This window comes from Aphanomyces invadans (genome assembly GCF_000520115.1).
Source record: "Aphanomyces invadans strain NJM9701 unplaced genomic scaffold supercont1.29, whole genome shotgun sequence".
Lineage (NCBI taxonomy): Eukaryota > Oomycota > Saprolegniomycetes > Saprolegniales > Verrucalvaceae > Aphanomyces > Aphanomyces invadans.
The window spans coordinates 486,435-514,374 of record NW_008580174.1 but is presented as its reverse complement, the minus strand read 5'-3'; the positions used below and the strand labels follow the sequence as shown (position 1 = coordinate 514,374).

Below are 27,940 nucleotides of genomic sequence, written 5' to 3'. Positions count from 1 at the left end.
GCAGCTTTCGAGAAGCGCCAACGTGCGTCTGAAATCTGGCATTATTGACCAGATTTCTGCAGAATTTAGCGATAACTGTTAGTTTTCGTTATCGGTAATTTCATTCACGAACAGTGCAAAAACCTGAAGCTCGACGCACGTTGGCGCTTCTTGAAAGCTGCACATCATTCAAGGCTTGGCACCATGGTCCAGTCAGTTTCCGCTGGGATTTTGTGGAGCTCAAGCAATTTCCTGCGTCGTCCTCGAACAGAAACGTGTATAATATTAATCAATTAATCAAGTGTCGACTGCGATATTTAGTTACTCGCCGTGGAAATCGGCCTCGCCAGCAAAGTCATCGTCATCGTCGTCATCGTCATCATCGTCATCGTCATCGTCGTCATCGTCGTCATCGTCATCATCGTCGTCATCATCATCGTCATCGTCGTCGTCATCATCGTCCTTGGTCGCGTCAGCTTCCACCGTCTCGTCTTCAGCAACTTCGTCGGACGACTCGACCGGCAACCCCTCCGTCGTTTCTTCGGGGCTAGCATGACGAGCGTTGACTTTGGCTGGCTTGGAACGCCCAGCTCCCCGGCGAGGGTTCATGGCTTGCTCCGCACCCATTCTTGCTTTGGCAGCGTGGAGTCCAGCTTTACCTCCCGATGCACGGCGTGGCTTGATAGCGCCACCCGTAGAGACTGGCTGGGCGGGTCCACTTGCCCTCCCACCAGCTGCGCGGCGAGGCTTCCCCGCGCCGCCTTTGCTACCCGCAGGGTGGGAAGCCCAACCGGCCTTGCCCCCAGCATGACCACCAGACGAGGCTCTTCCCCCAGATGCACGACGAGGCTTGCCCCCGCTGCCTCCAGTGGGACCAACTTTGCCCATCTTACGACGAGGCAAGTCGGTCGCAGTACCGATGGCATCCACTCCGCCAACCGTGGCAGGTCGAACTTTCTTGAACGACTGACGCTTGGCAACACGGGATGGACCACCACCCTTGCGATGCTTGCCACCGGGCCCGCTTCGAGGCTTGGCGCCACCTCCCTTGCGTTTTCCGCCAGCACCCCGACGTGGAGAAGTCTCTTGGTCTGCGGTGCGAGGGCTGCTTCCCTTGGCGTTCACGCTAAAGTCGACATCCCCGCCGTTGCCTGCGCTGAAATCAATGTCGGCTTGCTCGTCGTCGTCCACGTCGTACGCCACGTCGCTCACATCGTCGTGCTTGCTCGAGGCCGACAGCACGCGCATGGCTGGCGAGTCGAAAGCTTGTTGGGAGAGCGCCACCGAGGCGAGAGCAACGAGAAGGGGGGCGACTACGCGCATGACGGCAAATCCAAAAATGACTACGAGATGTGGCCAGTTGCCCAACCAACGCACAATTGTCAAATCGTCATTTCGAAATGGACAGGTTTGGATCCAGGTCAAGCAACTATACAAACCTCAAGATAGTTGCAACCACGACACACACACTGGCAGGTCACGAGGAGTTTGGGTGGAGGATTTTATACTTGAAACTTGTATGCTTCAGTCGATGACATTGAACAGTTCTTTACATACAAGCAAACGATCGTACCTCGAAACTTTCGTGTTGGGCAAGCGATGTTGTGTTCGTCCTATCGAATGAATGCGATCGTGTGTCGATTGTGATGATTCAATTCATTCCTCTCACAGCCCTACACGTGCGATGGAAATCGCCTCGACGTCAGTTCCGAAAGCGCGTCATGATACCGACGCCAGCAATATCTCCAAGTTCAACAACACCCGACGAATCGATTTGATTGGCTATCATGTTAATGCTTGCGATGAAAAATATCCAATTGTCCGATTGTAGCCAATCAAAGCGCTTCTTTGAATTCCATGCTATACCATAAAGAAAAATTGGACTCGACTGGTCATGACCTTGGCGTTTGCACACGTGCACACCACATGCCCTCAGTCCCCTTGCTCGCATTCTAGTCTCACAGCCTTGGGAGGAGGTTGGCCAGGTCTGAACAAGCCGATGTGCTCATTGATTTCTCAGCGGTTCCTTCGTCTGGACTTCAGGTCGTCGTCCAGTCGAAGAAGTCAATGTTTGCTTGGATCGAAATCTCGTAATTGGGGTGGCCACAGGCAAGAGGGAAGCAGGATTGACGAGACTCCCAAGTTTTACAAATAGACTGGGTCAAACCTGTATTTACACGAAACCCTTACGCGTTGTCGACGTTGTGGATGAAGCGATTGAGGATGCGAAGACCATCCTTCATGTCGGTGAGCGAACAGTACTCGTTGTCACCATGGTAGACCGAACTCTTGCCAAATCCGGCAAGGGTCAGGTCCAGGCCAGCGCGCTGAAGGTCGCGCACCAGTGGCAAACTCCCCATGATCGCAAACGGTTCGCTCACGCCCTTGATCGCTTTCGTGGCTTCGTCGAACGACTTGAACCCGACAGACTCGAGAGAGCATGCAATGCCCTCCATGAAGTTTTCAGCGAGCGTCAGCTCAATCTTCCCGACCAAGTTCTCCTTGGGCAGCGTGTACTTGGAGTGCGGGCCACGCGACTCGAGCGAAGTGACGTTGGCATTTAAGTCATCCACGTACGATTGGAGCTTGTCGCGGACCTAGACATGCCTCCATGAGCTCAACAACATCATTCAGCTTCGTCCACGGTAGGCCTACGTACGTCTTGAATTTCGTAGAATGGCGACAGACGAACGTCACCCGTGATCTTGGTCCAGGGAGGACTATGGTGAAACGTGAGCAAACTAACGTATAAATGACGTCGAGCGGTACATTTGGTTGATGCCGTTGGTAGAGCTTTCGATCTGAAGCAATGCCATTAAAATATGCTCATGCAGGAGGGTCATGACATCCCACCGCACCTTAGTTGGCTTCATCGTCGAACCACAGGCAAAGTTGTACGGGATTTCATCTTTGTGGGTCGGGAAATCTTGGTAAAATCGATCTTGGATCACCTTCATCGCGTCCATGGCAAGCTCCAGCGAGTTGATGCCAAGATGCGGCAACCCGCTGTGGAAGAGCTTGCCCGTAGCCTTGATAGACCACGTCAACGCACCAGCTACGCCATTGCATCAGATTGTGACTAAATTCGGTTGAAGGAGAGAGATTCGGGCTGCCGTACCAGTGCCAATGCAAGGCTGGCTGTCCGAGCAATCGACCCACAACACCGGTCCGTTCTTCAAAAAGTCGATCTTTCCGGTTTCCATCAGTGCTTCGACACCAACGCCCGCGATTTCACCATTTTCCTCGGACGCGATCATAACAGCTGTCACGGTCTTTTGGGTCACAACCTTGTTCTTCGCCAATTCAATGAACAGTTCTACAAGCGAAAGGAATGTGACGACCAGGTCACCACGCCAAGGTGTCAGACGTACGAGTAACAAGAGCGACGTGCCCCAAGCAATCAGTCGTTCCGCGACCGTACAGCTTGTCACCTTCCACGCTCAACGTGAATGGATCGCGCTCCCAACCTTCGGGGTTTGCGGGGACAACATCCAAGTGGGAACCGACAAAGTTGATCGTTTCCGTCGACTTGGTCGACCCGGCGATTTGAAGGATGAGGTTTCCACGACCTTCCTTGAATCCAATGCGCTGGGCGTCAATAGGTCCGCCGTTTTGCTTCAAGTACGGCTTGAGTTCCTCCAAGACGAAGTCTGTGACGAGGTCTTCCTGAGGGACGAGTCCCAAACCGGGGGCATTTTGCACTTTTTCCTGACCAGCACCTTGTCAAACAGGTCATCTCAGGCATGGAGAGACTTACAGCGACGCTAATCAGCTTGCCGAGGAGCGCGACGTACGCTTCTTCGTTCAGGGTGATGTCTAGGAGCCCTGCCATGGTGATCGTTCCTCGTCCAGGGAAATACCAAAATAACCCCCAAGCTCCGAGGTTGTCGACACCTCCCAGACTGCGCTGCTAAATAAAATTATCTTGATATTTGTATGGAAATCCTTGATTTTATTTCACGTCGTAATTTTGCACGTCACAACTCAGTTTTTTGTTCTCGAATTGGGCCAATCAGAGTGCATCAAACGATTCAGTTTGAAAGGATCAACAACTTGGAGCCAATCAGCGTCCAGGCATATATTGATTTATAAAGTTTTTTTAAACCTAGTAGCCATCAGGTAAGTTCAACTTGTCCAACTTCGACGTATCTTCGCTGTCTGCGGGAAGACACTCGACGTCGTCGGTGAACCGACGTTGTGCATGAAGCGACCAAGGATGCGCGCGGTGTCCTTTATGTCGCTCGCCTAGAAGAGCTCGTTGTCACCATGATAGGATGCAGACTTCTCGAACTCAGCCAAGTCGGGTCGAGTCCAGTGCCACGAAGGCTACGGGCTATCGGCATGCTGTCAACCTCTTCGCGAGTACACCCAACATCGCTGTAGCGCTAGAACGTCGGCGGGGCGACAGTTCGTACCTGCCTAGTATGGAAAAGGGCTCGCTGACCCTCTGGGATCCTTGGATCGCTGCGTCAATTTGATGTGAACCCAATCGAGTCGAGAAAGCTGCCGTCACTTGCGTTTTCCACGAGAGTCATCTCCATCTTCCCTACCACATTCTTCTACTCTAGTGTGTCCTTGGAGCGCAAGCCAAGCGATTCGAGGGACGTGGTGTTGGCGTTCAAGTCAGCGGACCAAGTCCATGTGATGAGGTTTCATGAAGGCGAGGGAACAAGAGGGACACCTGACCCAATCCAGAATTGGCTGTCCGATGTGTCGACCCAAACTACAACGATCCGTTCGACATACGTCGATTTCGCCCTTTCCATCAAGCATTCGACCCGACGAGAGTGATATCGCACCCATGACAGCCACCACAGCGCTCTGTGTCGAGATCGTTCGCTTCGCCAACTGCACGAACAGTTCACAACGAACAGAAAGGAGGTGAGCAACCACGGTAGTGGGAAGGGGATTGGACGTATCCGCGACAATCGCGACGTGGTCCACGCAGTCCGTGGTGTAACTATCGCTTTGCACCATCAATGTGAACGGACCGTGCTCCCCTCCATGGGGATTGCCAGCCACGATGACGTCCATGAGCGACCCGACAAAGTAGATCGTTTCCTCCTTGGCAATGCTGAGGTTCTTGACGATCAGATGACCTCGCGCTTCCTTGAGTGCATGCGCTGCCAGCGGTAGGACCGCCGTGGTGCTTCAGTGACGGTTCGAGCTCGTGCAGGAAGATGCCGACACCCGGTCATCATGAGATCGACGCCTGGTGCGTGTGTACAATCCTGCAAATACCTGAGTGTGTGATGAAGGCAGAATGAAGAAGCGGGTATCACTACCGACACGGTCATGATCTTGTACAGAAGCACGACATATCCATCTTCGTCGAGCGTCCCGGCTGGTGCGGCATGACAGGGGAACGAACGAAACTAGCCAAAAGTCCACCGTTTTTTTTATCCCATCAATTTTGATTGGTTCGAAATTTGCACGCATAAATTTAATTGGCCCGAAAATACGCTGAAAATGGGCTGGGCGATTTTGCCATTGACGACTAGTCGCGCTGTCAGTACTCATCTTGTTGGACACCAGAGCCCTGAAATGGGGTTGAACGGTGCAATAGCTCGTGCTCATGTTGAGACATGCGGCTTTGACGCAAACTGGCGAGGTGGCGCGCAGCCGCAGCAACGCCACGAAAGAGTGTTTTGCGAGACGCGCAATCCTTGACACGATTGCAAGGGTTGGTAGTAAACCAAGTTTTCACAGCCAGCCCTTGGCATTCCTCCTTGTTCGGTGCATCCAACAATCGGACTACTGCACCATCCATCCTTTCCAGCACGCGCCCCAGCCAAGTCAACTCTTCATCCCGCGTGTCAAGGTTGTCTTGGCGGTTGATACACACCGCACGTCCTGCGAAGAGAAACGCGCCGTTCAGAGCACTCTTGATCTTCACGAGGCCATTGTCGTCCGTGCGGATCGAAACGATGCATCCACTCCACTGCGCGTCGAGGCGTGCGCAACTCCCTCGTCAACTGTGCAAACGCCGTCCTCAACGTTGGACGAGGTCCAGCATTTCGAACCATGTGTCCACCTCTTGGGTCCGATCAAGTGCACTGGACCGAAAGGCTCTTGTGGACGAGCCCACGCTACCTGGGGACGATGGATGCGATGCTCGCGCCCCTGGCCTTGTGCTCGTGCTGTACGTAGATACCTGTGCTGTCGTCGCTCTTGTCCCGCGATCTCGTTGCAATGGAGCGGTTTGTTGGAATGGAGTGAATTCGCTTAATACGTCCGCCCTCCATATCTCTATGGGCAAGCAGAGAGTCCACCGGCACCAACGCCAGACGCGTCGCAAGACGTTGTGCGTAGAATCCCGCGCCAGATCCAGCAAGATCACGGCCACGACCGGTGATGCCAGAGTTTCTGCACACATCGCGGTGGTTTTTGCGCCGCCGTGTGACCGCCCAGCGACACGATTGAAAGAAGGGAATTGTTTGAAACCCGTCGCTGATTGGTTCGATTTGGTCGTGCAATTGTCGTGTGCATATTACGGGTCGATTCCACGGAGACGTCCAGCTCCAGTGGCGAATCCATCGCACGACTGCCATGAGAGTTTGGTCGCTTGCTGCCGTCGCCATGTGCGCGGTCCTGCTTGACGGTGGAGTTATCGCCGAGACCCATCTTCGCACAACGAACGACCTCGATCCAATCCGTTGGGCCGAACACGTTGTTCGTCGAGGCGACGACGACGTGGATGCTGATCGTCGCCTCAACTATGGCCAAACGAAGTCCAAAGTGCAGATTCGAAAGGACAAACAGATCGCCCGCAAGAAGGCCAAGGCTGCCAGGCAAGCCAAGGCAAAGAAAGCGAAAGCCGCCAAACAAGCCAAGGCAATGGAAGCGAAAGCTGCCAAACAAGCCAAGGCAAAGAAAGCAAAAGCTGCCAAACAAGCCAAGGCTCTGGAGGCCAAGAAAAAGAAACTCCGACGTGTAAAGACGAAGAAACCCACAAGGAACGAGATGAAGCATATTAAACCCGCTACATCGAAGAAAGCGAAAAAGGCCGCCAACCGCGAACGCGCCGTCGGAGTCGTCGCCCGCTCCAACACCGCCGGGTTGACCACCACCGCAGCCCCCACGACGGCGCCTAAGAGCCCCGCGTCGCTTGCTGCCACCTCTCTGGTTGTCGCAGCATGTGCCATCGTCGCCATGCTGGTGTAGTAGTCAGCATCGAGTGGTCCACATCGTCAGCCCAAATTTCACGTTCTCCACGCCTCCGCCCATCGTCTTCCCAGCGTGCCGCCATGATCATGCATCGATTGAATAAGATTTGGAGTTAATACGCGACAAAAATATTTCCAACATCCAGCTTGAGGTCTACTTTTGGGGCACATGCGTCTCTCATTCATGCCTCCCGCCACCACCCACGGTGCTTCGCGACTTGCGCTGCCACGACATTTGCGAGAACTGCGGGCTCTGAGGCACCGTGACGGGGCGCTTCGGCTTGTCTTCCTTGTCCTTGTGGCCCATGGGTTGGGACTTTTGCACCATCGACGCCGATACGCTGGACGGGAGCCGCGCAAACGTTTTCTTGGTCAAGAGGTTTACGTAGTAAAGCCGACCGGTCTTAGCATCCGTGCGGCGCGCCCAGTTCTTAGGCATGACGGCAGGTGCTGTGGACGACGGTGTTGTGGACACAACGGCCGCGACGGGGGCGGGTGGAAGCACCTTCTTGAGGAACCCCGACAAGCCTGCCAACCCCGAGACAATGGTGGAGCTGGTTGTACTCATGTCGTTGGGCACGGGTTCCGACTTCTCCTCAGCGATCGGGGTGGACGCTTGGATAGTATGGTGTTTGGATGGCGGCGCAGTCGGCCGATCCCACGTGGACGTCTTGGTTGCGTGGTCCACGTAGTAGGTCCGGTTATACTTTTTGTTGAAGCGCTCTTCCCATCCTGGGGGAAGCGGCGCCGCGACCGCTGCGTGGCTGCAGTCTTCCTCTATCGAGAGTTCGTGGTCGTCGATGTCATGATGTTGATCTTGGTTCGACGGCGGGCGACCGATGTGGCGCGTGTCGGCCGCCGTTGCAGTGGCTTGATTCAGTTGCTGAATCGCTTCCAGCAACTCGTCGCGATCCCAGTCCGACGTTCCTGGCTGCGTGCTGTCTAAACTCGCCATTTTCGATTCGCCCTCGACGAAAATGTTGTCTTGATCGTCGTCCGAATCGAGGTCGGTGGGGTCGCCGTGGTGTGCCGACTTGCGGCGGTCGTTGAGTTGGGTTTGCTGCTTGCCGTCGGTGGCCCACGGCTCGTGATGGTGCTGCGCCTTTTCGGTTTGTGGCTGGTCCGCCCACGAGTCCCGATGGGCTACGTGCTGCTGTTTTTCATCGCTGCATTGGCCATCGGTGCCTTCATCCTGGCGACGCTCAGCTTTGTCATCGAGCGTAACGACGCCGATCGTCTCTGGCATCGTCTCGACATCGGCATTCTTCTGGGAGATTGTGACGCCGACCTCGTCCCGGTTGTTCACTGTACTTCGCGCAGCCAGGTTCTGAGTTCCGCTCAAACTGTCGTGGTTGCTGTCGACGGTGGGCTTGGCGACGCTGGATGGTTTCACCACAACGTCCCGTTGGTCGACGGGACCGTCGAACTCGTCCTCTTCGTCGTCCGACTCGTCGCCATCGCCCGCCGGGGCTTGAGCAATGGCTGCGACAGCAGGGGGCACCGTAGCCGCGTGGACACTGGCCGCGCCGCGTGCAAACAAGCGGACTTCGTCTTGAATGAGCCCGCGCAGCGTGTGGAGACTCATCTCGTTCTGGTCAAATTCAAAGTCGAACGCAGACGACACGTGGAACGCCATGGGTTCGCCTAGCTGCGCCCGCACAGCCTTGAAGTACGGGTGCTGGAGCGCTTGGTCGGCCGTGATGCGCCGCGTTGGGTTGATGCAGAGGAGGCGGCGAAGCAGACTGACCGCTTCCGGCGACGCTTTGCGAAACACTTTCGTCAGAGCTTGCGGCGAACAGCGTGGAAGCGACTCCAAGAACTTGAGCGCATCGCCCTCGACCGTGTAGCCCCTGCAAAAGCCCCAGAGTAAGGGGATGGACAGTACAATCGCTAGATTTTGCCGGAACGCACCGCTTTTCCTTGGGGGGCACGGGGAGGACCGAAAAAACCCGCGTGAGCTGGTCGATAAAGTCGGTTCCGGGAAAAAGCGGCTTCCTGTTCAAGAGCTCGGCGAAGATGCACCCAATGGACCACATGTCCACAGCTACGACCACGTTTGCCATGACATGGTAGTCGAGCATCGCCAGGATAAGCATGGCATGCACGTACCATCGGCGTAGGTTCCGTTGGGAGCCAGCATGATCTCGGGCGGGCGATACCACCGGGTCACAACGTATTCCGTCATGAGCTGAGAGGGATGCTTGCCCAAGGCCTGTTGGACGGACGTGCGGCCGTGAGGGACATACCGCGACAATCCAAAGTCTGTAATCTATCGAATGGCGTCGCCGCCAAGTCGCATCAGCCACACGTGTCGAGGCGCGACGGTCGGTCATTACCTTGACGTCGCAGTTCTTACTGATGAGGATGTTGCCGGGCTTCAAGTCGCGGTGGAGCACGCCGTTCTCGTGGAGCGCTTTGGCGCCACTCAAAAGCTGATACATGATGGCCCTACACGTGGTCGCCATGAGCTTCCGATCGATCCCACGACCGCATGACGCACGCAACATGGTTGTCTTCGAGCTTGGTTTTGGACTGAATCAACCGGTGCAAGTCCGTGTCGACAAGGCCCATCATGATGTACAGCTCGTCCTTTTCAATGCACGTGCTCAGGTTTTCCAACGACGCAATCTACCCCACACGGTTGAGGTCCCGTTGGCGTCGGCAGCGCTTACGTTTGGGTGGTCGCCAAAGTACCGCATGAGCCGAATCTCACGCAGCGTGTGCTTTGCATCCCACTCGTCGCCCGCCATCGGCGTGATTTTCTTGATGGCGACCGTCTTGTGCGTCGTCGAGTCCGTCGCCGAGCTGCAATACCACCACCGTTAGCCCGACCGAGCGATGATGCTAAGGCTGAAATGTACCACACGACACCGTACGATCCTTCGCCCAGCACGTGAATCGCGCGGTAGTTGGACGGCACATTGAACTCGCACCCCTTGATGGTGAAGCCGAGGCCGGCGGGGTAGTCGCCGTCGGCAGCGGTTGCAGCGGCCGGCCGGCTGGTCGTATCTGGTGGTGGAGGAGGCGCGTGGTTTTTGGTGGCGACAGCCGTGGTTGGCGTTTCCTGAGCATGGCCGCGGCCATCACGCGCCGTAGCCACTTCGGCCGCCGCATCGTCGTCTTCGGGCTGGCCAGCCGGCACGGCTGCAGCTTGAGTTTTGACTTGGAACGCGGCGACTTCATCTTTGATGTACTGACGAAGCACGTCGAGCGGCAAGCTCTGGTCTTCGAATGCAAACTCGAGAGAGTGCGCGAGTCGAAGCGGTCGAATCACGCCCCACTCGGCTTCGACTCCTTTGAAAAACGGGTGGGCAAGTGCTTCGTCTACCGTGATTCGCTTCTTGGGGTTGAAGCACAGCAACCGCTCCAAGAGGTCCTTCGTTTCCGTCGACGCGTTCTTCCCCTTGCATAGCTTGTCGAGAGCATTCGGCGGCGTCGCGGGCAAAGACGACAGAAACTTGAGCGCGTCCTTCTCGATGATGTAGCCGCGCTCGGCCTTGGGCGGGATCTCGATGACTTTGAACACACGCGTGAGCTGGTCCATGAAATCCGAGCCGGGAAAGAGCGGCTTCCGCGTGACGAGCTCCCCGAGAATGCACCCCACAGACCACATGTCAACGGCTACGTTGTCACGTGAGTTGCTGACAGGCGTGACCAACGCACCTCCATCGTACACGCCGTTGGGCGCAAGCATGAGCTCGGGGGGGCGATACCATCGAGTCACAACATCTACACGCGATGAATGAAGTCGCGACGATCGAGCAAAGATGTGTACATTCAGTCATGGGCGATGACACGCCCGCCGCAGCGCCGTCGTCGTCGCGATGTTGCAGATCTTTGGGCACCATGCGCGCCAAGCCAAAGTCAGTGATCTACATGGAGGAAGTGGGAATCACGCCAACTGGAACAACTCGTGTGCAATGGAATCGCCAAACCACAGAGCACCTCTTCGAGAGGAACGATCGACGGAGGGGGAGTGGGCGGGCTTACCTTGAGCTCGCAGTCCTTGTTGACGAGAAGATTCCCGGGCTTGAGGTCGCGGTGGAGCACCCCGTTGTCATGCATGGTTTTGACGCCGCTGAGCAGTTGGTACATGATCACACTACAAGAACGGTCTTGCGTGAGTTGCGCGAATCGAGTGTTGCGCGATGAGTAAGAAGGATCGCACCGGATGTGGCCTTCGGTCAATGGGCACGAGCTCTGGATGAGCCGATGGAGGTCGGTGTCGGCCAGCTCCATCATCATGTACAATTCGTCTTTCTCGACGCACATGGTCAAGTCTTTGAGTGAAATGATCTGTACGTGGCAAGTGAGCACTGCACTCGAACGATATGGACATTGGATGGAGTCTGTCGTACGTTTTCATGTTCGCCAAGACATCGCATGAGTCGGATCTCGCGGAGCGTGTGGGTCGCGTCCCACTCGTCGCCGGCCATGGGCGTGATCTTCTTGATGGCCACCTTTTCCTTGGTCGCCGTGTTGAGGACCGAGCACACGACGCCGTACGACCCCTGGCCGATCGCGTCGAGCGGCTCGTACTTGGGGTCGACAAGAAATGTGCACCCGTTGATGGTGAACCCGCCGTCTGGATGCTTGATCGGGGTTGCATGCTTGGGCATTCTCCACCGACGGCGACCTGCGTGTGGCTCAACTCACAATGCCACGAAGCTCACGCACCATGAAATGCCAACCTGCTCCATGAAACGGGAAACTCGTTCCGTTTTTGGACGTCCGCGCCTCTGATTGGCTCGCTCGTGAAATCCAAGCGCTGATTGGTCCGTTCCATATATTGGCGTTGTGAAACCTCCGCTAAATTTACCGCCACGTGACACGGCTCGGTGGCCGAGGCCGGACGAGAACGATATTAACATCGGGGCGACGATGGATGGCGTGGGACGGGACGTTGACGGGACTGCGCGGGCCCGTGGTGAGAGCTCGTGAGCTGTCGGCCAGCACGGCATCGCTCCACGCACGACGCAAACGAATTGGAGTTGGTTTGTTGTCAGGAGTTAAAAGGGAGACTTCCACCACGCGATGAACTCTTCCCAGTCGATCGTGCCACTGCATTTCGTGCATGAGCGGTGTAGTCGTGCATGGATTGGCGTATGTACCTCCCGTCTGCGTCGAATTCTTTGACGAGGTAGTCGAGTTCTTCCTTCGACAGTGGTTCGCCCAAATCATCGGCGATCTTCCCCAGCTCTTCGACGTCAATGTCACCGCTTCCATCCTACCAACACGCACATACACCAGACATCGCCGTGAGCGTTCGTGTCGTCGGCTGCTTCACGAGCGAATCAAGACCTCGTCGTAATCGTCAAAAATCTTTTTCAATTCCTACAACACAACACACGACGCAAGATGCACGTTGTGAGACTGCTTTGCAGGACAGTCGGACTCCCTGTACTTGCTCATGCTCCAGCGAGAGCTCCTACGTCCATAGATCATGTCATTCCAAGGTCGTCGCGGCCACTTGCCGCCAAATTACCATGGCCGATCCGCGCGACTCTTGGCCGGTGGGTGTTGAACTTCCGGATAGTAGTGGTGTTGCACTTATACGGATAATCACATACATTCCCCCTGGCATCATCATTCCGAGCGTGCAGCCAATCATCAAACGACATCAAGCAATCCTACGTTTTGATTGGTCGGTCGAAATGTCGACGCATGACGCTCCATTCAAGCGTCGAGATTCGTACATACAAAACCCAAGATAAACTATGATCGCAGGCGTGGAGTAGTCATCCCTCCATGTCGAACAGTTTGTGCCCGGTTGGCGCGATCTGATTGGAGGAATTCCCTTCAAGATACCGTAACGGATTGGGCCATCGCTTCTCCTCGCCATTGTTCCACATCTGCCGAGGACGATGCGCGTGAGCACTGTCGGCCTGGGAGGCATGCTGCTCGCGACCGCGACGCACACCACGTCCGCACGAACGTGTGGCGACAAGTCCCCTCTTGACGCAAAGTGTGCCGATTTGTTTCCCACCTGCCCCGACCGCCACTCCCCGGCTATCTTCAACGGATGCTACCATTGTGCGCACGACGTCACGTGCGTGATCAAATCGTTCGCCGTGGTCAATGTCAAGGAAATGGTCCAAGCTAATGAAGAGAATGACGGCGATGATGTGAAAGACGAGTCCGCTGCTGCGAAATCTGCAGGCGACAAGGACCGTCAGGTCTGGTCTGAAGCAGGAAGCCACTTGAACGCAGTGACTGCAACAACTACGGAATCCACGACGGGTTGGGCTGTGCTAAGTGTCTTGGCACTCCTTGGCGTCGGGGTTGCCGTGGGCGGCATCTATAGACACACACGAAGTCGGGGGCAATACCATTCGATACTGTCGCAGCAACAGCACCAATACGACACAGACGATGCTGCATTGGACGACCTCAATCCCTTTTGCCACGGCGGCGTCAACGAAGAAACACCGTCGCTACTCAAACCTACGCCGAATGTTCCTTCGACACCGTTGCCATTCCGCATCATGACTGCTTAACATGGTCTCGTTTATCGCTCCTCCATATTCCTTCTTCATTTCCCGTCGTGGAACAAGTAACCTGAACAGTTACATATTTCCGAAACGCCCACTGCAGCGATGACAGGCGGCGGCGGCGGCGGCAGCATCCTCGCCGCGATGACAGCCAACATGGTTTCTCGCGGCCTTGTCCCGGAAGGTAGGCACGCCGTATCTGTGTTCGATGCGTATTCGCCGTGGGTCCCTCACATACCATGAGCAGTTGACGCGAGCTCCCTCGCGCACAAACTGCAATCGGCCGTGCGCGATCTCCGCGTCGCGTGTCGCGTCAGCTACGCGTTCCAGATTAACGAAGACAAGATGACGACGTGGAAAGACGCGTCGCTGCGCAACGTCCTCAAATCTGTCCACGTCACGCCGGAAGTGCAAGCCAAGATTCACGCTGTGTACGACGAGGCCCTCGCGCAGATGCGCACTCTTCTCGATGAAACATACGACAGAACGGTAGCCGAGATGACGCACCGTCTCGACGGGTTCGAAAAGGTGCCGCGCGCGAGTGGCGCTCGCCATGGGCTGATACAGCACGTAGGAATTAACGGCCCAAGCCGCTGCATCCCACGCATCCCTCGTGGACGACCTCGAGCTGCGTTATGCGACAGTGAAGCTCGACCTCGAGCACGTCATCGAAGAGATGCATAAAGTACGTTCTCGATGGTCGAGCTTGGGTTTGCCAGTGACGTGTGCATGCGTGGTTCGTAGGAGCATGAGCACCAGCGATCGCACGTCGTCTACCTGGAGACACGTTTGAAAGCGCTCGAGGCGACCCCCGACCGAGGGGATGTCGCATTGTGCAACCAGCTGCGAGAGCGTGTGGCAAAGCTCGAGGCAGCACTCGAGGACGCCGCCGCTCGATGCGTGACCATCGAGAACGAGCACGCCACGGCGGTATGTGCCATCGGCGCATGTCGTTTACCTGACCACGCATCAGAAACGCCGCATTGGCCACCTCGAGTCGGAAGCGACGCTGCGCGAAGCCAAGTGGGCCATGACGCAAGGCATGCATGCGAGGGAAACGTCCCAGCTCTGCGACATCATTCGCATGAACGAAGCGCAGTTTATGCATGTCGCCACCGCCCACAAATCGTTGCCTGTCAAGACGGCCGCATCGTCGCCGACTCGCGTGCAGCGGTATGATCCGCACTCGGGCCGTGCTCTCGTGCATGTGACCCACCTGTCAACGGACTTGGTGGCGGCGGCGCCTGGCGTTCAGTACATCTCGTCAAGTCCCACTCGGCCACCAGCACGGCCTCCGTCGCCTCAACCCCGCCATCCCCGGCCGAACACAACGCCATCGGGCAATCCTCTTCCTCTCTTGCCCACGGCGACAGTTGAACGGCCCTATGTTTAAATACGAGTCGCTGGGTCGGGCGGTATTCGTCGGGGCTGGTGGTCGGTCTGCGGTCTGCGTTGATGCTGATGCACGCCATTCCGTGCCTTGGCCGATCTGGCATACACTTCGCACGTCACCGTTGCGGCTACGGAGGTGGACGACGGTGTGAGGTTGCCACGATAATGGAGAGAGTCGACTCACGCGAGTGCGATGTTGGGACCTTTAACTGCGCTAACGGGCGCAGCGCGGCACGGTCGGCTGCAAATCGACTCTGTTGATCGAGCGCCTTCATTCGAGTCCACTTGGCTTCCCTTCCTTCCGTAAACGCCTTGATTGTGTGGACGAACTCCGCCTCGAACGATGCCAAGTCATGCTGATGCTGTTGGGTTTCTACGGCGGCAGCGGTCTGCGCGCGTTGGCGATGGCGGTCCTCGCGTGCCGGTGCCATCTACACGCCGTCTCATGCATATTCCCTCGAGCTTGCTCAACATACACCGAGTTGACGTCGACGGTTCGCTTGCTGCTGGCTAAACGCTCTGGCCGCCTCCAAAGCTGCAGCTTTCTTGTCGGCGGAAAACTCTTCCAGCGCTCTCGCTGCTCTCTTGAGTCGGATATCTTCTTGGCGCTTTGCGTGCAAAAAGTCAGCAGCTTCTTCTTCAATGCGCTGATGCTCCGCCTGGGCGTACGCAAGCCGCTCGGTTTGCAATTCGAGCTCGACCGTTGCTGCTGTCAATCGGCGCTGAATCTACTCTGGACATGTCAGAGCTCATCCTGCACCGAGCGACCGCACATGATCTCGCTCGCGGAACGCCTGGTTGCGTTGAGTTTCCATGATCACGGCCGCGCGTTCGGCCGCCTGCCAGTCCTTGGTTCGCTGCGAGACGACGTCCAGCGCCGCGTTCTGGCTTTGGATAGCGTGGCCGCGCTGTTCTACGGCGGCATCACGCTCCAGCTCTGCTTGTTCTCGCGCCCTGTCCAGTCGATACCCTTCCATTTGACTGTCGTACAAGTCTTTCTTCAGACTTTCAACGTCGTGATGCAGTTGAGAAACAGCTTTCTCCAAGTTGGCGGCAAAGTTCGTGACCTTGTCGCGCTCGGACATTTGCGCGTTGCACGTGTCGACGGCCTCAGCCCAATGCGCATGCAACTCGACAATCTCGGCGCGAAGATGAGCTAGACTCGCCTCCTTGTCTCGATTTTGCCGCTCAACGTCGGCAAGGGACGTTGTAAGGTCCTCGACCTGCATCTGGAGCAACCCCATCTTTTCCTCCCATACGCTCGTGCCTCCTAGATGAGTGTTTTTTGAAGCAGTCTCGATCGATCCCCACCGTAGATCGATGATGACGATGCCTACCTCGAAGTCGGATGACCTCTGCCGTGGCTGAATGGCCCCAATGAATCGCCAAGTCTAGTGCAGTGCATCCTGTCTAGCGTAATCGATGATGAAACACGAGGTGCACGGAATTGCTTCGTTGCTCTCGACATACTGCGTTCTTTGCCTTCATACTGCCCCCTGTTGAAACATGTCAAACAACTCTCCGTAAACTTGACTTTTCCTTGCCTACCCAACGAAATGAGCACGCGGACCATTTCCGTGCGGCCCCAAAACGCTGCCAGATGCAGCAACGTTTGCCCCGCCTACAGTCATCCAGTCCAGAGACGTATGCAAAATGCATAGAGGTGGTTCAGCAGACCGAGTCCGTGTGGTTGACATCAACACGTCCAGATCGCATGTGGTGGTGAAGAAGTTCCACGTCGTCCGTCCATATCGCATCCCGCAGCGCGTCGTATGTGTTTTCGGCCAGCATGGTGCGGCGGTGGCGAACTGCGCTATATTTGGCGCGCCAAATCCGGATATTTCTATCCGGAGAACTTGATCTTGGCAAGAGGCACCGACGCGGCGGAGATGGCGGCAGCTCGGCCCTCTTCAACGTCTCCAGCACACCGCGCTCTATCGGACAGGTGAGCTCAACATGTCCGAGCGGGTACACGGACGACGGCCATGGTTTGACACACGGATGTAGGTTGAAGGCGCAGTTCCAAGACCCCGATTCCGACGACGACGACGCGAATGCGTCGCAAGATTGGTTTGTCAACGACGTCAGGGAAGCCACGCCAGTTAAAGACAACACCCACGTTCATGTGGAGCATGGTACTCACCAAGAACCCGCGCACGATAAGAAACCTCCAGTGTCCCCGTCCCTGTCGCGGAAGCACAGCTCGTTTTCCGAGACCGAGGCATGTTGTCCACCAGGATATCCACTTCCGTCATGCAGAATGTCATGCGTGTAGGAAACGGAAGCAGCTCTGGTCAAAACCAAGACTGGATTCATGCACCTGCGCCCCCTCGTACCAAGCGTACTCATCATGGAACTGTGCAAGTCCGACGCGGTATTTTCCCGCCGACTCGCCTTCCACACGCAATGCCGCCGCCTTCCTCCCTAGACCATGGCCAAACACTACGGCACCAAGTACTTTAAGATTTACTTACCCCAGATTGTCGACTCCCAAGTCGACTTTTGCCTCGTCGGTCGGAAGCGGCCCAACAAAAACAAGATTCGGTTTAGGTTGGGTCGTCCCGGCTCCACCATCGACCCATGTGTGTCTTCCGTAGTCTAAGCGAAACCAACATGTCCAAGTGGAGCAATCCGTCGTACGTGGGCAAGCTCTCGATCTACAAGACGCCCCGTGGCCACAAGTTTAAGGTTGGTACCGTCCTGCCTGTCTTCCTCGACTGAGACAGCGTTCGAGATCGTGTGCCCCAAGCGAAAGCAGCGCACCGTGTTTACCATCGAACAAGACAACCGAAAAGTCGAGCTCGTCGTGCACTTTCACGTCCAAGTACGCGATGGCTCTCCGCCGTCCATATCGTCCATGCAAGCCCCCATTGTACACCGTTGTAGCATCACCTAGCTCATCTCTTTCAACTGATCAAGCCGCCGTCGACGCCCAACGATCCTGCAAACCCACCGACCGTGTCGTGCTTGTTACAGGTAAACAGCCCTTGCCGTCGCCACAGTCTGTCGTTCCTGGGATTTTGGTGACCTTCTCTGGAGTAGAAGTTTATTAACCCGGTCGCGGACGTTCGCGCATCTTGTTCCGCGACTCCGTCGTTGCTTCAAATCGATCGGGAAGGGGTGCGTGCGCTTCGGCCAGCTCGCGTCAACGCCATGATCGCATTCGACGGATCATTGTGATGTGTAGGACGCGGCGTACGGGAAGCACATCATCTCGTACATGCGACCGTTCTCCATGTTCACCAGGTAGGACCAACGGGTTGTCCATGCGGGATCTTGTTGGGTGGCTAGTGTTTCCCAACGACAGCGCGATGGGATGTTGTTTTGATGGTGGAATCTGTAGCGCGTGCATTGCCGTCGCGATGGAGGCACATCAGCTGGACCCATAACACGTACGAGCCAATGTTCATCCCGACCTGTCGCCTTCCCGATGCGGCCGTACGTTGGAGCGTCGTTGAGAGCACGTCCAGCGAGCGCGCTCGATACCTGCTAGTTTAAGGACGTGCTGGTTCTGCCACAGTACGCGATCGCAATGACCTGCTCGAGGAGGTTCCAGCACAGCGCGACTTGGGGCGGGTCTTCTTGTGTGGCATGGTCAAGGGGCGTCACGAGTCGGAGCCCGACCGTCGTGTCTGCTGCCTTGTCTTCGATGGCTCGCACGAGCTGGTCTTTGGTGGTAGTCCACACCACGGACAGAAACGACATGGACAGCTCCAAAGTTTTCACCGTCATGGCGTCGCTCGGAATTGCAAAGAGCAGAGACAGCTTGTCAAATTGCGCGGCGGCATGTGGCGGGACCAGCCCCGCTTGGATACACGCAGCAGCGCAGTCGGCCGGCGTCGGGCGGCTCGACCTCGACATCTACAATCGAGTGAGCACCACCCTCGATCGGCCACGAGAAGCGTGGACCTGGATAGCAGTCGAGAAGGTCGTCGCGGCCGCGTATGCATGCACGCGCGGGACGTACGTCGAGACGACTTGATGGAACGTGTGGAGGGAATCCACTTTGAGCGCGTTGGCAAACCGCGTTTCGATCTCGACGCGCACGGCAAAGTACTGCGCCTCCCACTCGTCGACGCACATGGCCACGATGGTATAGATGGGGATCCATATCGCGCCGTAGATCTGCGATAGCCCGATCAGCTTGGTTTTGCACCGCTGAAAGACCTAGCGACAACGACCACGTCAGTGACCTCTGGCCCATGGGACGGCACGTCTGCGATACAGGTCGCCGCACCTCCGTCGGAAACGACGCAAACACAATCCCAAGCGCATCCCATGCTGACTGCTGCCCAATGTACTCGACGTCGTCGCTGGTCTCGGACGTGTAGTACCCATCGTGCGAACACTTGGCCAGCACGTGCAGCACGTGCAAGACAAACCAGAACGCAGTAGCGGGCAACGGGTCGACCCCCGCCAAGTGCAGCAGCCGACACCACAAGTAAATCTTGTCGCTTTGGGTGTCCAAGTGGCTCAGGCTCGTGACCAAATCCATCACGCGCTCGTTGGCAAAGAGCGGGACGCGAAATCGAGTCAAGAACACGCGGTACACTGCTTCGATCGGCGATTCCATCTCGGCCATGTCCTTGGGCATGCAAGCCTTGGTCATGTCGCTGTGGATGTCGACGCCGGCGGCGAGCTGGCCCACGAGCGTATTGGCGACGTACGTGAGCACCCGGGAGACGGCGCTGACGGTGTAGTCGTGCGGCACGTACGCAGCGCTGAGGCGGACGATATACTTTTGAAACGACGCCGGGACGACCTTCTTGAGCTCCGCATGGCGCTTCAACGAGACTGTCGCATCGTCTACACGTCAACATGAGTGGCCACGCATGACTGCCCGTGGCGGTCGTACGAGGCGTGGGTCGGCAAAAGCCTGCCGCGAGTTGGATGCTCCGCAGCGTCGTTTGGTGCGATGGGCTGGTATCCAATGCAAGCGTCGAAGGTTCCGTGCCCAGGTCGACTTGGACGCCGCGGTGCATCCGTCGGCGAATGCACCCGCGAGCCGCGATGCCGCGCTCGACACGAAGGATCATGTGGCGGACGCGGTATTCCATTTCGACGACTTCGTCTGGGGGCGGGATGAAAAACGCATGCTGCCACACGGCTTGGGCGTCCCATCCAAGTGTGCAGTCGGGGCTGCTGAGGGTCAGTAGCTGGGCGAGGCGTTTTTGTGCCGCGTCTAGCTCAGGCGCCATCGAGTCCACGTCAAAGTGAGTGAGCATCCGCTACGATCGAGCCGTCGATCGTCACATCGGGACAAGTTGCGAACGTACCGAAGCATCGTCGGCGATCGAGTTGACGTGGTGCATGGTCGAGAGGCGCTGGGGGTGTTTGTGGGACGCCGACGGCAAGTGGGACTCTGTCGTGGAGGCCGAGGCAAATTTGAGGGCCAGCGTCCGGGTCATTTCGTCGAGGGCTTCGGCGGCGCTAAAGTGTCTCGAGGATGGCGGGCACGCGGTGGACGACGTGGTGGACTTGTCGGGGAAAAACGCATGGATGGACTGGACGAACGACATGGTGAGGCGCACAAGCGACTGGTCCTGGTCACGGCGAGCATGAGCATGCTGCGGGGGTCGACAGAATCAAGTCGAATGTGTACCGCAGCAAGGTACCGGTTGAGTTCGTTGCGCTGGCGAATGCACATTTCCCGCGCGAGCGCAATCGCTTTGTGTTTCTGGACGAGCTTGGCGCGCATGGCGTCGACGACGGCCGCTTGCTTGGTGATTTTCGACTGGTACTGCTCGACTTCGACCTACACGCGCCGACAATCGATCACGTTACGATCGAGACGAGAACGGGGACCTTGAGGCAGCGCACAGTCTGCTGCAGCACCGTGAGCTCCTCTTCGATCGTTTTGTTGATAAAGGCCACGACGGTAAAGAAAAAGTGCCAGAGGCCGTAGAGTACGTTGGCCGACGTCGGGCACTTGTCAAAGAGGAGGCGGCACATTTCATACATGACGCTGTCCGTGTACTCCAAGTACAAATGCAGCACGACGTCGCTGTCGTGCACGCCTTTCATCGCGACCAGGTTGCGATACCGCGCCGCTTGCCACTGGCTCAGATATGCCACTTGGCTTGACGTGAGCGATGGCCGCGCCTACACGCGCGGGTGGTCGGGATGCCGCGGCTCGAGCGGCGAAACGCACCTTGGGGAATTCGACAACGATCCACGAACCTGCCACGTGCTTGGCCTCGTCGACGGCCATGTGCACGGACTGCATGTCAAACCGCGACTCGATCGGGCAATGCGAGTACGTTTTTTCAATCGCTTCGTCCTTTGGCACCTACGAAAACGGCGCGGACAGCAACAACCCTTCGCGTGGTGGGATGGCTTACCTTGGTCGGGGGGAATTGTCGGCACTTGAGGACTTGGCGGAACGTGTTGTCGCGGTGGACTTTGGGCAGCGGGGGCCCCGTCCCGATGTGTTCTTTGTGGAGGAGCGATTCGAGCTCAAACGGAGCGGATCGATGGGACGGGCTCGGAGCAATCTTTCGACTTGGTGGCGCCTTGGCCTGGTCGTGCCGGAATTGTTTGAACCGAGCTGTCGGCGACAAGAGCTGACTCGACTGGACGGACGTTTTCTCGGGGCTGCGGACTTCGTGCCGCGTCTGGCGGGCGATGCGATCTCGTACGACTTTGTCGTGGACGCAATTTTCGATCGTCTCGACCATCTGCAGCAGCACGTGGGTGTACTCGACATTGACTTGCGCGCCGGCTTCGTCGTGCAGTGCCTTGCCAATGTGTGGAAACAAGTCTTGGCACACTTCGAGAGCAATGGCCATGTGGTCCAACGGCGTGAGCTCTGCGTCTGCATCTTCTTGCTCGGCGGCGATTGCGTCTTCGATCCGCTTTTCGAGCGGACTGGGAACGCATCCGTTGGACGGGGTGTCGTCGGGGCCCTGCAATACACGGGAGGAAGATCCGTGATGACGTGGCGTTTTCAAATACCTCGACAGTCTTGGGTACGGGCAGCACCTTCTTCACATGCTCGAGTCGGACCTGGAGCCCCGTGCAAATGTCTTCGACCTCTTGCCGCTGGTTCAACAGAAACTCGTGGTGGACGTCAGCTACAGACCGCGACTTCTCCTTTGCTTCAGGTGCGTACAGACCAATGTCAGGAAGGACTCCGACGCGATTCAAGCGCGTGAATTTGCCCTTGGCAGCGCTCGCCTTGGGGTCGGCCATGCACGACCGTCCGCCACGGCCGAACCGTCGCGGAAAGGAGTAAATCCCACAAGTCCCCGGATTTGTCCCACCCGTACTTAGTGGAATGCCACTACAGGTGCATTTTGTTACAGAAAGGTCCTACGAGCGCCGCCCGACACCGTGGCCGGGATCACGCGTGCCGCCAAGAGATCGCTATGCATGTGTCCGTTGCGCAGATTGATTCAAGACGACTCTGCTTTGTCGCAGGGATTCGTGACGAGGAAGGCATGACATGCCCACCGCTCAAAGTGGCCGCCTCCTCGGACAGGCTCAAGCAGAGGGTTCGAACAGAGGTAGAGATGTCGTCGGTTCCACGCCCGACACCACCCGCATTGCCTCCCTAGCTCTGCCGCCGCCCTGTACGAATTAAACTACACGACGCTCCATGAAGCAGCGATGGCTCTTTGACGGCTTGTCGCACATGGCAGCGACGTCGGCGTCTGGGCGGGGGGTGTCGACGGCGGTGTTGACGGAGACATGACAAGTCGACCAATCAGAACGCGCGAATTTTCACCTGCCATGCCATTTTCGATTTTGATCGCAAGAAACGAAGCGGCTGCGGCGGAATGGGTCAGTCGGGGTCTTCGGACATCTCGATCTTTGAGGAGGGGGAAATGGAAGCCGAGTTCGAGAAATTTGGCGGGAAGGGCAACATCTCGGTGAAGGAGTTCATCTCGGACGGGTACGACTTGGTCATTGACTCGGTCATTCGCCCGCCTCGTGCCAAGTACTCGGTTGACGAACTTGGCCCGAGAGAGTATCAACTGGAGGACCCCGTCACGAACGCTCCCATCTTCGTAACTCGCACCGATCGAGTTGTTATGAACGAACGTCAGCTCAGTCTTGCTTGCTCTCACTGGAATCCCGTGGAAGACGATCGAGTGACCGTCAAGCCGGTATGATGCCACTTTCAACACTTGTTCACCTCACGCGATCGCTTCACCCAGGCCCCATGTTTAGTCTACCTGCATTCGAACGTCGGGTCGCGAAAAGATGTCCTTCGCCTGCGCGACCACGCCCTTCGCCTCGGGTTTTCCGTGTTTGCCTTCGACTTCTCCGGGTCGGGGGTATCCGACGGCATTTACGTCACGATGGGATGGCTCGAGTCGAGCGACCTCAAGTACATATTGGACGACCTGGACTCGAAGAGTACTGTGCTGAGCGTGTCGCTTTTCGCCCACAGCATGGGCTGCTACCCAGCACTTCTCAACGTTGCGAGTCGATTCCAGCAAACCGCGGAACTTGTCGTCAAAGGCGGCTCCATCGATGCGATTCCTCAAGTATTCCGTAAATGGAACATCGAGCCATACGCAAAGCGCATCACGGGACTCGTCCTCGATGGCGGTACTGTCAATTCCTGGTCGATGCCACGACTCATTCGTATTGTTGCATGCTGATTCAGCGTACAGCAACATGCACCAATGCATTGACGACCTTGTGCTCAACGTGAAGAAAGAAGGATTCGGCGCGCCCAAGCTCATGCTCAAGGCTGCCGCGCGCTTTGTTCAAAAGTCCGTCGAGAAGCGCACGGCCGTCCACATGGACTTTTTGCGGCCCGTGGACCTCGTCGCGTTCATCAAGTCGACCCCCGCGCTCCTCGTTTGCGGCGCCGACGACAAGTACGTTGGCCCTGCGCATACGCACGAATTGGCGGCGGCATACGGCGGGCCGTGCGCGAAACTCATTGTTGACCACGCCGACCACTACAGTCCCCGCCAGTCGGACGTGTACCAAGTTTCGCTTCTCTTCCTGCTGCAGCAAATCGACGCGACATCGCACGATGCTGCTGCGTCAGCGTTGCTGTCTCCGACGTATCAAGCCCACCTGCGCGACATTGTGGCACAGTCCTCTCGAACGCGCCGCTGATTGCTTCCACACCTTCTACGTACCCAAACACGAATGGTAGTCCGACCTCTTCCGTGTGCCATGGCCGCGTGCTTGAATGAACACTGCATGACATCGTGTAAGCTACCAATAATTCTCAATCAGAGGGCGTTCTGTTGGCAGCGATCCCATCGCGGCCGGCCCTCCCGCCGACGATCCTGTCCGCCACGACGAATCGGCGGCGCATCCGCTGCCACTGCTTGCGTTGGACGACGTGACGAGAAATTCGTAGTCGAGGTCGTCGGGCGCTTTGAAGTCGTCGACAAAGTCGTACTCGTCCGTCCTGCGCAACGCTTTGGCGGCAGCCCCGCTCGTGTCGACCGCGGCAGGCGACGTATCCGTCGCGTCGGCGGCGCGCGCAACTTCGCCTTCGACGTACGTTTGGTAGAACGCGCGAAGGTCAACGATCGAGCGATACGGAAACGGGCCCAGGAACGCTTTGTCAAATGCGAGGCGCAGCAGGGTGTCGCAGAAGCAGTCGTCCTGCTTCCGCCATTGCGGAGCTTTCCGGTGCGGCGCCATGAGCGTCGCCAGCGTCCGCGGTGAAAACTTGAGCAACTCGTACACGTCGAATGCTTCGTCCGCGGCAAGGATGTCGGGCGCGAGGAGTTTGATCAGCGTGAGGCCAAGGCGGTGGATCACCTTGCTCCCTTCCGAGAAAAACACGTCCCACACCCGCAGCGTCGTTTCGAGGGGCAGCGTGTTGACAAAGAGGCAGAGGAACCACTTGAACGTGACTGGGGCCAGGTGCACGTGGAGCGCCTGCAGGTGGTGCGCCACGTGGGGCAGCTTCTGTTCGATAAGCGCAGCAAACACATGCTGGTCGACGCGACTTCCAACCATCGACTTGGTGTGGTAGCCAGGCACGAGGTCCTCCACGATGCACGCAAGGACCCAGAACGCCTCTTCCTCGCCCAAGTACACGAGCAGCATCGCGCCGAGAAAGTTCATGCTTTGGCAGTACCCGACCTTGGGATTTCGCAAACTGTACATGGACAAGAGCCGCCGCAGCTCGGAAATGGACGCTTCCCGCTCGTCGCGCGTGTCCGGCTCATGGGGGAATGTTCGATACAGATCCTTCTCGATCTCGGTGCTCACGTCGACGCGGACTTCGTCGGCGCGCCACAGGAGCGACTCGTACTGGTCTGAGATGGATGCGGTCGATCGTTTCTGCGCCGCACCACTGCAGAGCCACCACACTTGGCCGCGATACTCGATGGGAACGCCAGACCGAAGCATCGTGTCGACTTGCCACTGCCCGAGGGAGAACCCCATGAAACCCATATGCCCTGCGTCCGATAGACTCCGCCGCCGAAACCCTGCATGCTGCTGGAAGTGCTGGTCGGAGACGCGTTCGGCCAAAGACGGCCGGGAGTGGTCGGCGGGCGGCGACGAGCTCGTGGACGGTACCGGTTCCTCGAGCGTGCGTTTGCGCCACTTTTGCAGCCAGTCGAGCTCCCATTCCTTGGACGTGAACTTTTCTTCCCACTTCTTCTTTTTCGCAGACACCATCGACGTCATTTCGATTTCTCGGTTGTGAGCGGATGCCACGTGGTGCGACAAAACCGACCCGCGGCCCCGGGACGGCGACGACGGACTGTCGCACCCCAACGACGCGTACTGACACCGAAGGGACTTGAGACCGACGCAGTCGCACGATGCGGTCGGTGGTTGACCGTGCTGGTAATGAATCGACGACGCACGAGTCCTTTCGTTGGAGAAAAATCGTCGTTTCGGCGTCGGAGGCGACCCGACTGCCGATGTCGTGTGGTGCATCGACCCTGCACGGGCCTTTGTTCGCGGCAAGCAAAACCGCTCTTTTGGCCGCATGCACTTGAGGAAGCTTCCATGGCTCCTTTCGTTGTCGCCGAACGCAGGTGCATGATGCTGCGGTGCCGCCGACATCGCTCGCACCTGGAAATAGTTTGCCCGATGGGCATTACTGCGACAATTGCCGTCGTGGTGGATGGCATGTGTTAAATATTCTTGGTTGTGATTTTTTTCTTGGCCATTCGATTTAAATACGGAGCTCATCTAAACCGTTAAAAATGTCACAATTAATAATGAGAAAATTTGACGGCGTTATGCATCATGTCCTGAGTCAACTTATACAAATATCAAGTTTAAATTAGGCAGAGTTCTGCACGACCACCATACGCGACGGAGAAATAAGCTTGATTAAAGTATACTGTCATCCAGCCTAGGTACCCACCAACGTGGGCTGTCCGTTACAAAAGGTGACGCTCTGTGTAGCAGCATGGTCACGCGCGGCGGCGACAAGGATGGCGGCGGGGGCTGGACGAGCATTCCCTTCAAGGAGCTCACTGTCGGCGACAAGATCGGCGGCGGGGGCGTCGGGATCGTCTACCGCGGCAGGTACCAAGGTAGACCTGTCGCGCTCAAAACCCTGGTACATCGACATCATTGAACGAAACTGCTCCATCCGTCGTCGACCTGTCTAGTTCGACCCGCGCGTCGACCACGCGCTTAAGCAAGAATTTATGGACGAGCTCCTTGTGATGAGGTACAATTGCATCGACGTCGTGTGGCGATGAACGTGACGACGCTGATTCGTAGTAAGCTCGTACACCCGAACGTCGTCGAGTTCATCGGAGCGTGCATCGAACCACCCAACCTGTGCTTCGTCATGGAGCTGTGCAGCATGTCGCTGTACGACCAATTGCACGGCACGAACGAGCCCATCAGCGTCTCGGCGTTGGTCAAAATGGCGGTACGGGCAAGAAGGCTCCACGATATGCCTCAACGCCTGTAGACGAGCATCGCGTCGGCGATGCAATACTTGCATTCGCTAACTCCAGCCATCGTCCATCGGTACGACTTCAGCGTCCAAAACCAGTTCGTTATCGCGGGCTTTTCAGCGACCTCAAGAGCCAAAATGTGCTGCTCGACGCGACCGGAACGGTGAAGCTGTGCGACTTTGGACTTGTCTGGTGAGGAGTCGCGCGCCTTCGTTGCGTTGCTTCGCTGACATCGGAATGCAATCCGTAGCACAAAGGAGGGCACGGCAGGCACGCCGGCGTACATGCCTCCGGAGTTACTCGCTGGAAAGCCCTTCTCCAAGGCGGTCGATGTTCACATGTTTGGCATGCTCCTCTGGGAGATGTTCGCCCGAGACATCCCGTTTCGAGGGTACGCCGTCGACGACATCCAGAGAAAGGTGCTGCATGGCGACCGTCCGTCTATTCCTACGATCGATTGCCCTCCGTCGTGCCAGGTACATGAGAACTACCATGGAAGTTGACCTTGACGGTGCTGGAGGACCTGATGCGGCAATGCTGGAGTGCGGAGCCGTCGCACCGCCCAACGTTCGACGCGATCCACCGAATGCTGAGTGCCGTGGACGTGAAGTCCGTCGTGCATGCTGTGGATAACATCATGGAAGAAGACGCGTTGGACTCGCTTATGATGGGGGGCAAGAAGGTTGGAGGTCGTCGAAAGTAATAAAGCAGGAATTTACATTTGGCGATCATGGAGGCGTTTGCGCAGGAACGAACAGATCCAGACCCAAGTCGTTCCATCTCTCGGGCGGCTCTCTCCCTGTGACAGGCAACATGCCTTGACATCTTTGTAAGCCGCGCTGTGGATCGATGCAACGTACCCAGGCGCAGCAAGCTGCCATCGTCGTCAAGGTTCGCATCCAACTCCTCCGGAACGCCAATGTCTAGACAGATAGATCAGGGTAAATCGCCCCACGGGACATCTATACCGTCGTCTGCGAGTGAGTCGCACATCCACTCCTTGTCCACAAGGTCCAGGATGCCTTTCCATCGAAACACAGACATCGCTCTGCTGTCC

General features: G+C 57.1%; 15 protein-coding genes across 18 annotated transcripts; 6 read left to right on the top strand and 9 right to left on the bottom strand.

Annotated features, from left to right (window-relative positions):
• Positions 1 to 300: 300 nt before the first annotated feature.
• Positions 301 to 1,513, bottom strand: H310_11106 (hypothetical protein; the record flags this gene model as incomplete). Its single annotated transcript, XM_008877661.1, has 1 exon — positions 301 to 1,513. Exon 1 carries the CDS (start codon positions 1,300 to 1,302, stop codon positions 301 to 303), a length of 1,002 nt encoding a protein of 333 aa, XP_008875883.1. The 5' UTR covers positions 1,303 to 1,513.
• Positions 1,514 to 1,979: 466 nt separating this feature from the next.
• Positions 1,980 to 3,837, bottom strand: H310_11105 (hypothetical protein). Its single transcript, XM_008877660.1, has 7 exons — positions 3,737 to 3,837; positions 3,351 to 3,687; positions 3,098 to 3,295; positions 2,838 to 3,034; positions 2,749 to 2,780; positions 2,639 to 2,699; positions 1,980 to 2,576 (listed from the first exon to the last, which is right to left on the bottom strand). The coding sequence occupies exons 1-7, from the start codon at positions 3,809 to 3,811 to the stop codon at positions 2,166 to 2,168; spliced, it is 1,311 nt and encodes a 436-aa protein (XP_008875882.1). The 5' UTR covers positions 3,812 to 3,837; the 3' UTR covers positions 1,980 to 2,165.
• A 247-nt stretch (positions 3,838 to 4,084) lies between these two features.
• H310_11104 (hypothetical protein) lies at positions 4,085 to 5,180 on the bottom strand (the record flags this gene model as incomplete). The annotated part of the gene is made up of 3 exons (XM_008877659.1): positions 4,085 to 4,224; positions 4,971 to 5,128; positions 5,170 to 5,180. 3 exons carry the CDS (start codon positions 5,178 to 5,180, stop codon positions 4,085 to 4,087), a joined length of 309 nt encoding a protein of 102 aa, XP_008875881.1.
• A 1,245-nt stretch (positions 5,181 to 6,425) lies between these two features.
• On the top strand, positions 6,426 to 7,297 carry H310_11103 (hypothetical protein). Its single transcript, XM_008877658.1, has one exon. It carries the CDS (start codon positions 6,529 to 6,531, stop codon positions 7,141 to 7,143), a length of 615 nt encoding a protein of 204 aa, XP_008875880.1. The 5' UTR covers positions 6,426 to 6,528; the 3' UTR covers positions 7,144 to 7,297.
• Positions 7,060 to 11,820, bottom strand: H310_11102 (CMGC/MAPK protein kinase). The gene is made up of 12 exons (XM_008877657.1): positions 11,504 to 11,820; positions 11,314 to 11,441; positions 11,136 to 11,247; positions 10,921 to 11,017; positions 10,809 to 10,874; positions 10,007 to 10,766; positions 9,818 to 9,950; positions 9,646 to 9,773; positions 9,482 to 9,593; positions 9,255 to 9,414; positions 9,057 to 9,189; positions 7,060 to 8,995 (listed from the first exon to the last, which is right to left on the bottom strand). Exons 1-12 carry the CDS (start codon positions 11,762 to 11,764, stop codon positions 7,324 to 7,326), a joined length of 3,762 nt encoding a protein of 1,253 aa, XP_008875879.1. The 5' UTR covers positions 11,765 to 11,820; the 3' UTR covers positions 7,060 to 7,323.
• Positions 11,821 to 11,920: 100 nt separating this feature from the next.
• H310_11101 (hypothetical protein) lies at positions 11,921 to 12,674 on the bottom strand. The gene is made up of 5 exons (XM_008877656.1): positions 12,631 to 12,674; positions 12,550 to 12,573; positions 12,447 to 12,479; positions 12,257 to 12,372; positions 11,921 to 12,206 (listed from the first exon to the last, which is right to left on the bottom strand). The coding sequence occupies exons 1-5, from the start codon at positions 12,631 to 12,633 to the stop codon at positions 12,155 to 12,157; spliced, it is 228 nt and encodes a 75-aa protein (XP_008875878.1). The 5' UTR covers positions 12,634 to 12,674; the 3' UTR covers positions 11,921 to 12,154.
• Positions 12,675 to 12,942: 268 nt separating this feature from the next.
• H310_11100 (hypothetical protein) lies at positions 12,943 to 13,749 on the top strand. Its single transcript, XM_008877655.1, has one exon. It carries the CDS (start codon positions 13,010 to 13,012, stop codon positions 13,640 to 13,642), a length of 633 nt encoding a protein of 210 aa, XP_008875877.1. The 5' UTR covers positions 12,943 to 13,009; the 3' UTR covers positions 13,643 to 13,749.
• A 278-nt stretch (positions 13,750 to 14,027) lies between these two features.
• H310_11099 (hypothetical protein) lies at positions 14,028 to 15,081 on the top strand (the record flags this gene model as incomplete). Its single annotated transcript, XM_008877654.1, has 4 exons — positions 14,028 to 14,164; positions 14,211 to 14,321; positions 14,381 to 14,566; positions 14,610 to 15,081. Coding segments are annotated over 4 exons (854 nt in total), but the record flags the coding sequence as incomplete, so codon positions are not given.
• A 75-nt stretch (positions 15,082 to 15,156) lies between these two features.
• H310_11098 (hypothetical protein) lies at positions 15,157 to 16,819 on the bottom strand (the record flags this gene model as incomplete). The annotated part of the gene is made up of 7 exons (XM_008877653.1): positions 15,157 to 15,459; positions 15,505 to 15,756; positions 15,802 to 16,298; positions 16,366 to 16,438; positions 16,499 to 16,524; positions 16,577 to 16,649; positions 16,706 to 16,819. The coding sequence occupies 7 exons, from the start codon at positions 16,817 to 16,819 to the stop codon at positions 15,157 to 15,159; spliced, it is 1,338 nt and encodes a 445-aa protein (XP_008875875.1).
• A 49-nt stretch (positions 16,820 to 16,868) lies between these two features.
• Positions 16,869 to 18,528, top strand: H310_11097 (hypothetical protein). Of its 3 annotated transcripts, XM_008877650.1 has the most exons (10): positions 16,869 to 16,973; positions 17,036 to 17,249; positions 17,304 to 17,402; positions 17,457 to 17,578; positions 17,626 to 17,716; positions 17,763 to 17,852; positions 17,915 to 18,004; positions 18,071 to 18,148; positions 18,216 to 18,274; positions 18,372 to 18,528. In XM_008877650.1, the coding sequence occupies exons 1-10, from the start codon at positions 16,918 to 16,920 to the stop codon at positions 18,415 to 18,417; spliced, it is 945 nt and encodes a 314-aa protein (XP_008875872.1). In that variant the 5' UTR covers positions 16,869 to 16,917; the 3' UTR covers positions 18,418 to 18,528. The 3 variants fall into 3 exon arrangements, with proteins under 3 accessions (XP_008875872.1, XP_008875873.1, XP_008875874.1); XM_008877651.1 differs by having other exon boundaries at positions 16,918 to 16,973; positions 18,071 to 18,274; XM_008877652.1 differs by having other exon boundaries at positions 16,918 to 16,973; positions 17,915 to 18,148.
• H310_11096 (hypothetical protein) lies at positions 18,080 to 22,264 on the bottom strand. Its single transcript, XM_008877649.1, has 10 exons — positions 21,983 to 22,264; positions 21,370 to 21,933; positions 21,180 to 21,317; positions 20,834 to 21,130; positions 20,631 to 20,783; positions 20,305 to 20,571; positions 19,884 to 20,256; positions 19,266 to 19,834; positions 18,938 to 19,195; positions 18,080 to 18,889 (listed from the first exon to the last, which is right to left on the bottom strand). Exons 1-10 carry the CDS (start codon positions 22,217 to 22,219, stop codon positions 18,518 to 18,520), a joined length of 3,228 nt encoding a protein of 1,075 aa, XP_008875871.1. The 5' UTR covers positions 22,220 to 22,264; the 3' UTR covers positions 18,080 to 18,517.
• A 225-nt stretch (positions 22,265 to 22,489) lies between these two features.
• On the top strand, positions 22,490 to 26,053 carry H310_11095 (hypothetical protein). Its single transcript, XM_008877648.1, has 3 exons — positions 22,490 to 23,136; positions 23,188 to 23,584; positions 23,643 to 26,053. Exons 1-3 carry the CDS (start codon positions 22,807 to 22,809, stop codon positions 24,104 to 24,106), a joined length of 1,191 nt encoding a protein of 396 aa, XP_008875870.1. The 5' UTR covers positions 22,490 to 22,806; the 3' UTR covers positions 24,107 to 26,053.
• Positions 23,905 to 26,055, bottom strand: H310_11094 (hypothetical protein). The gene has a single exon (XM_008877647.1). The coding sequence runs from the start codon at positions 26,027 to 26,029 to the stop codon at positions 24,209 to 24,211; it is 1,821 nt and encodes a 606-aa protein (XP_008875869.1). The 5' UTR covers positions 26,030 to 26,055; the 3' UTR covers positions 23,905 to 24,208.
• Positions 26,056 to 26,346: 291 nt separating this feature from the next.
• H310_11093 lies at positions 26,347 to 27,807 on the top strand. 2 transcript variants are annotated; one of them, XM_008877645.1, is made up of 7 exons: positions 26,347 to 26,534; positions 26,587 to 26,648; positions 26,702 to 26,855; positions 26,898 to 26,956; positions 27,004 to 27,075; positions 27,134 to 27,359; positions 27,404 to 27,807. In XM_008877645.1, the coding sequence occupies exons 1-7, from the start codon at positions 26,382 to 26,384 to the stop codon at positions 27,584 to 27,586; spliced, it is 909 nt and encodes a 302-aa protein (XP_008875867.1). In that variant the 5' UTR covers positions 26,347 to 26,381; the 3' UTR covers positions 27,587 to 27,807. The 2 variants fall into 2 exon arrangements, with proteins under 2 accessions (XP_008875867.1, XP_008875868.1); XM_008877646.1 differs by having other exon boundaries at positions 26,347 to 26,648.
• H310_11092 (hypothetical protein) lies at positions 27,612 to 27,927 on the bottom strand (the record flags this gene model as incomplete). The annotated part of the gene is made up of 3 exons (XM_008877644.1): positions 27,612 to 27,682; positions 27,744 to 27,806; positions 27,852 to 27,927. The coding sequence occupies 3 exons, from the start codon at positions 27,925 to 27,927 to the stop codon at positions 27,612 to 27,614; spliced, it is 210 nt and encodes a 69-aa protein (XP_008875866.1).
• Positions 27,928 to 27,940: the final 13 nt, after the last annotated feature.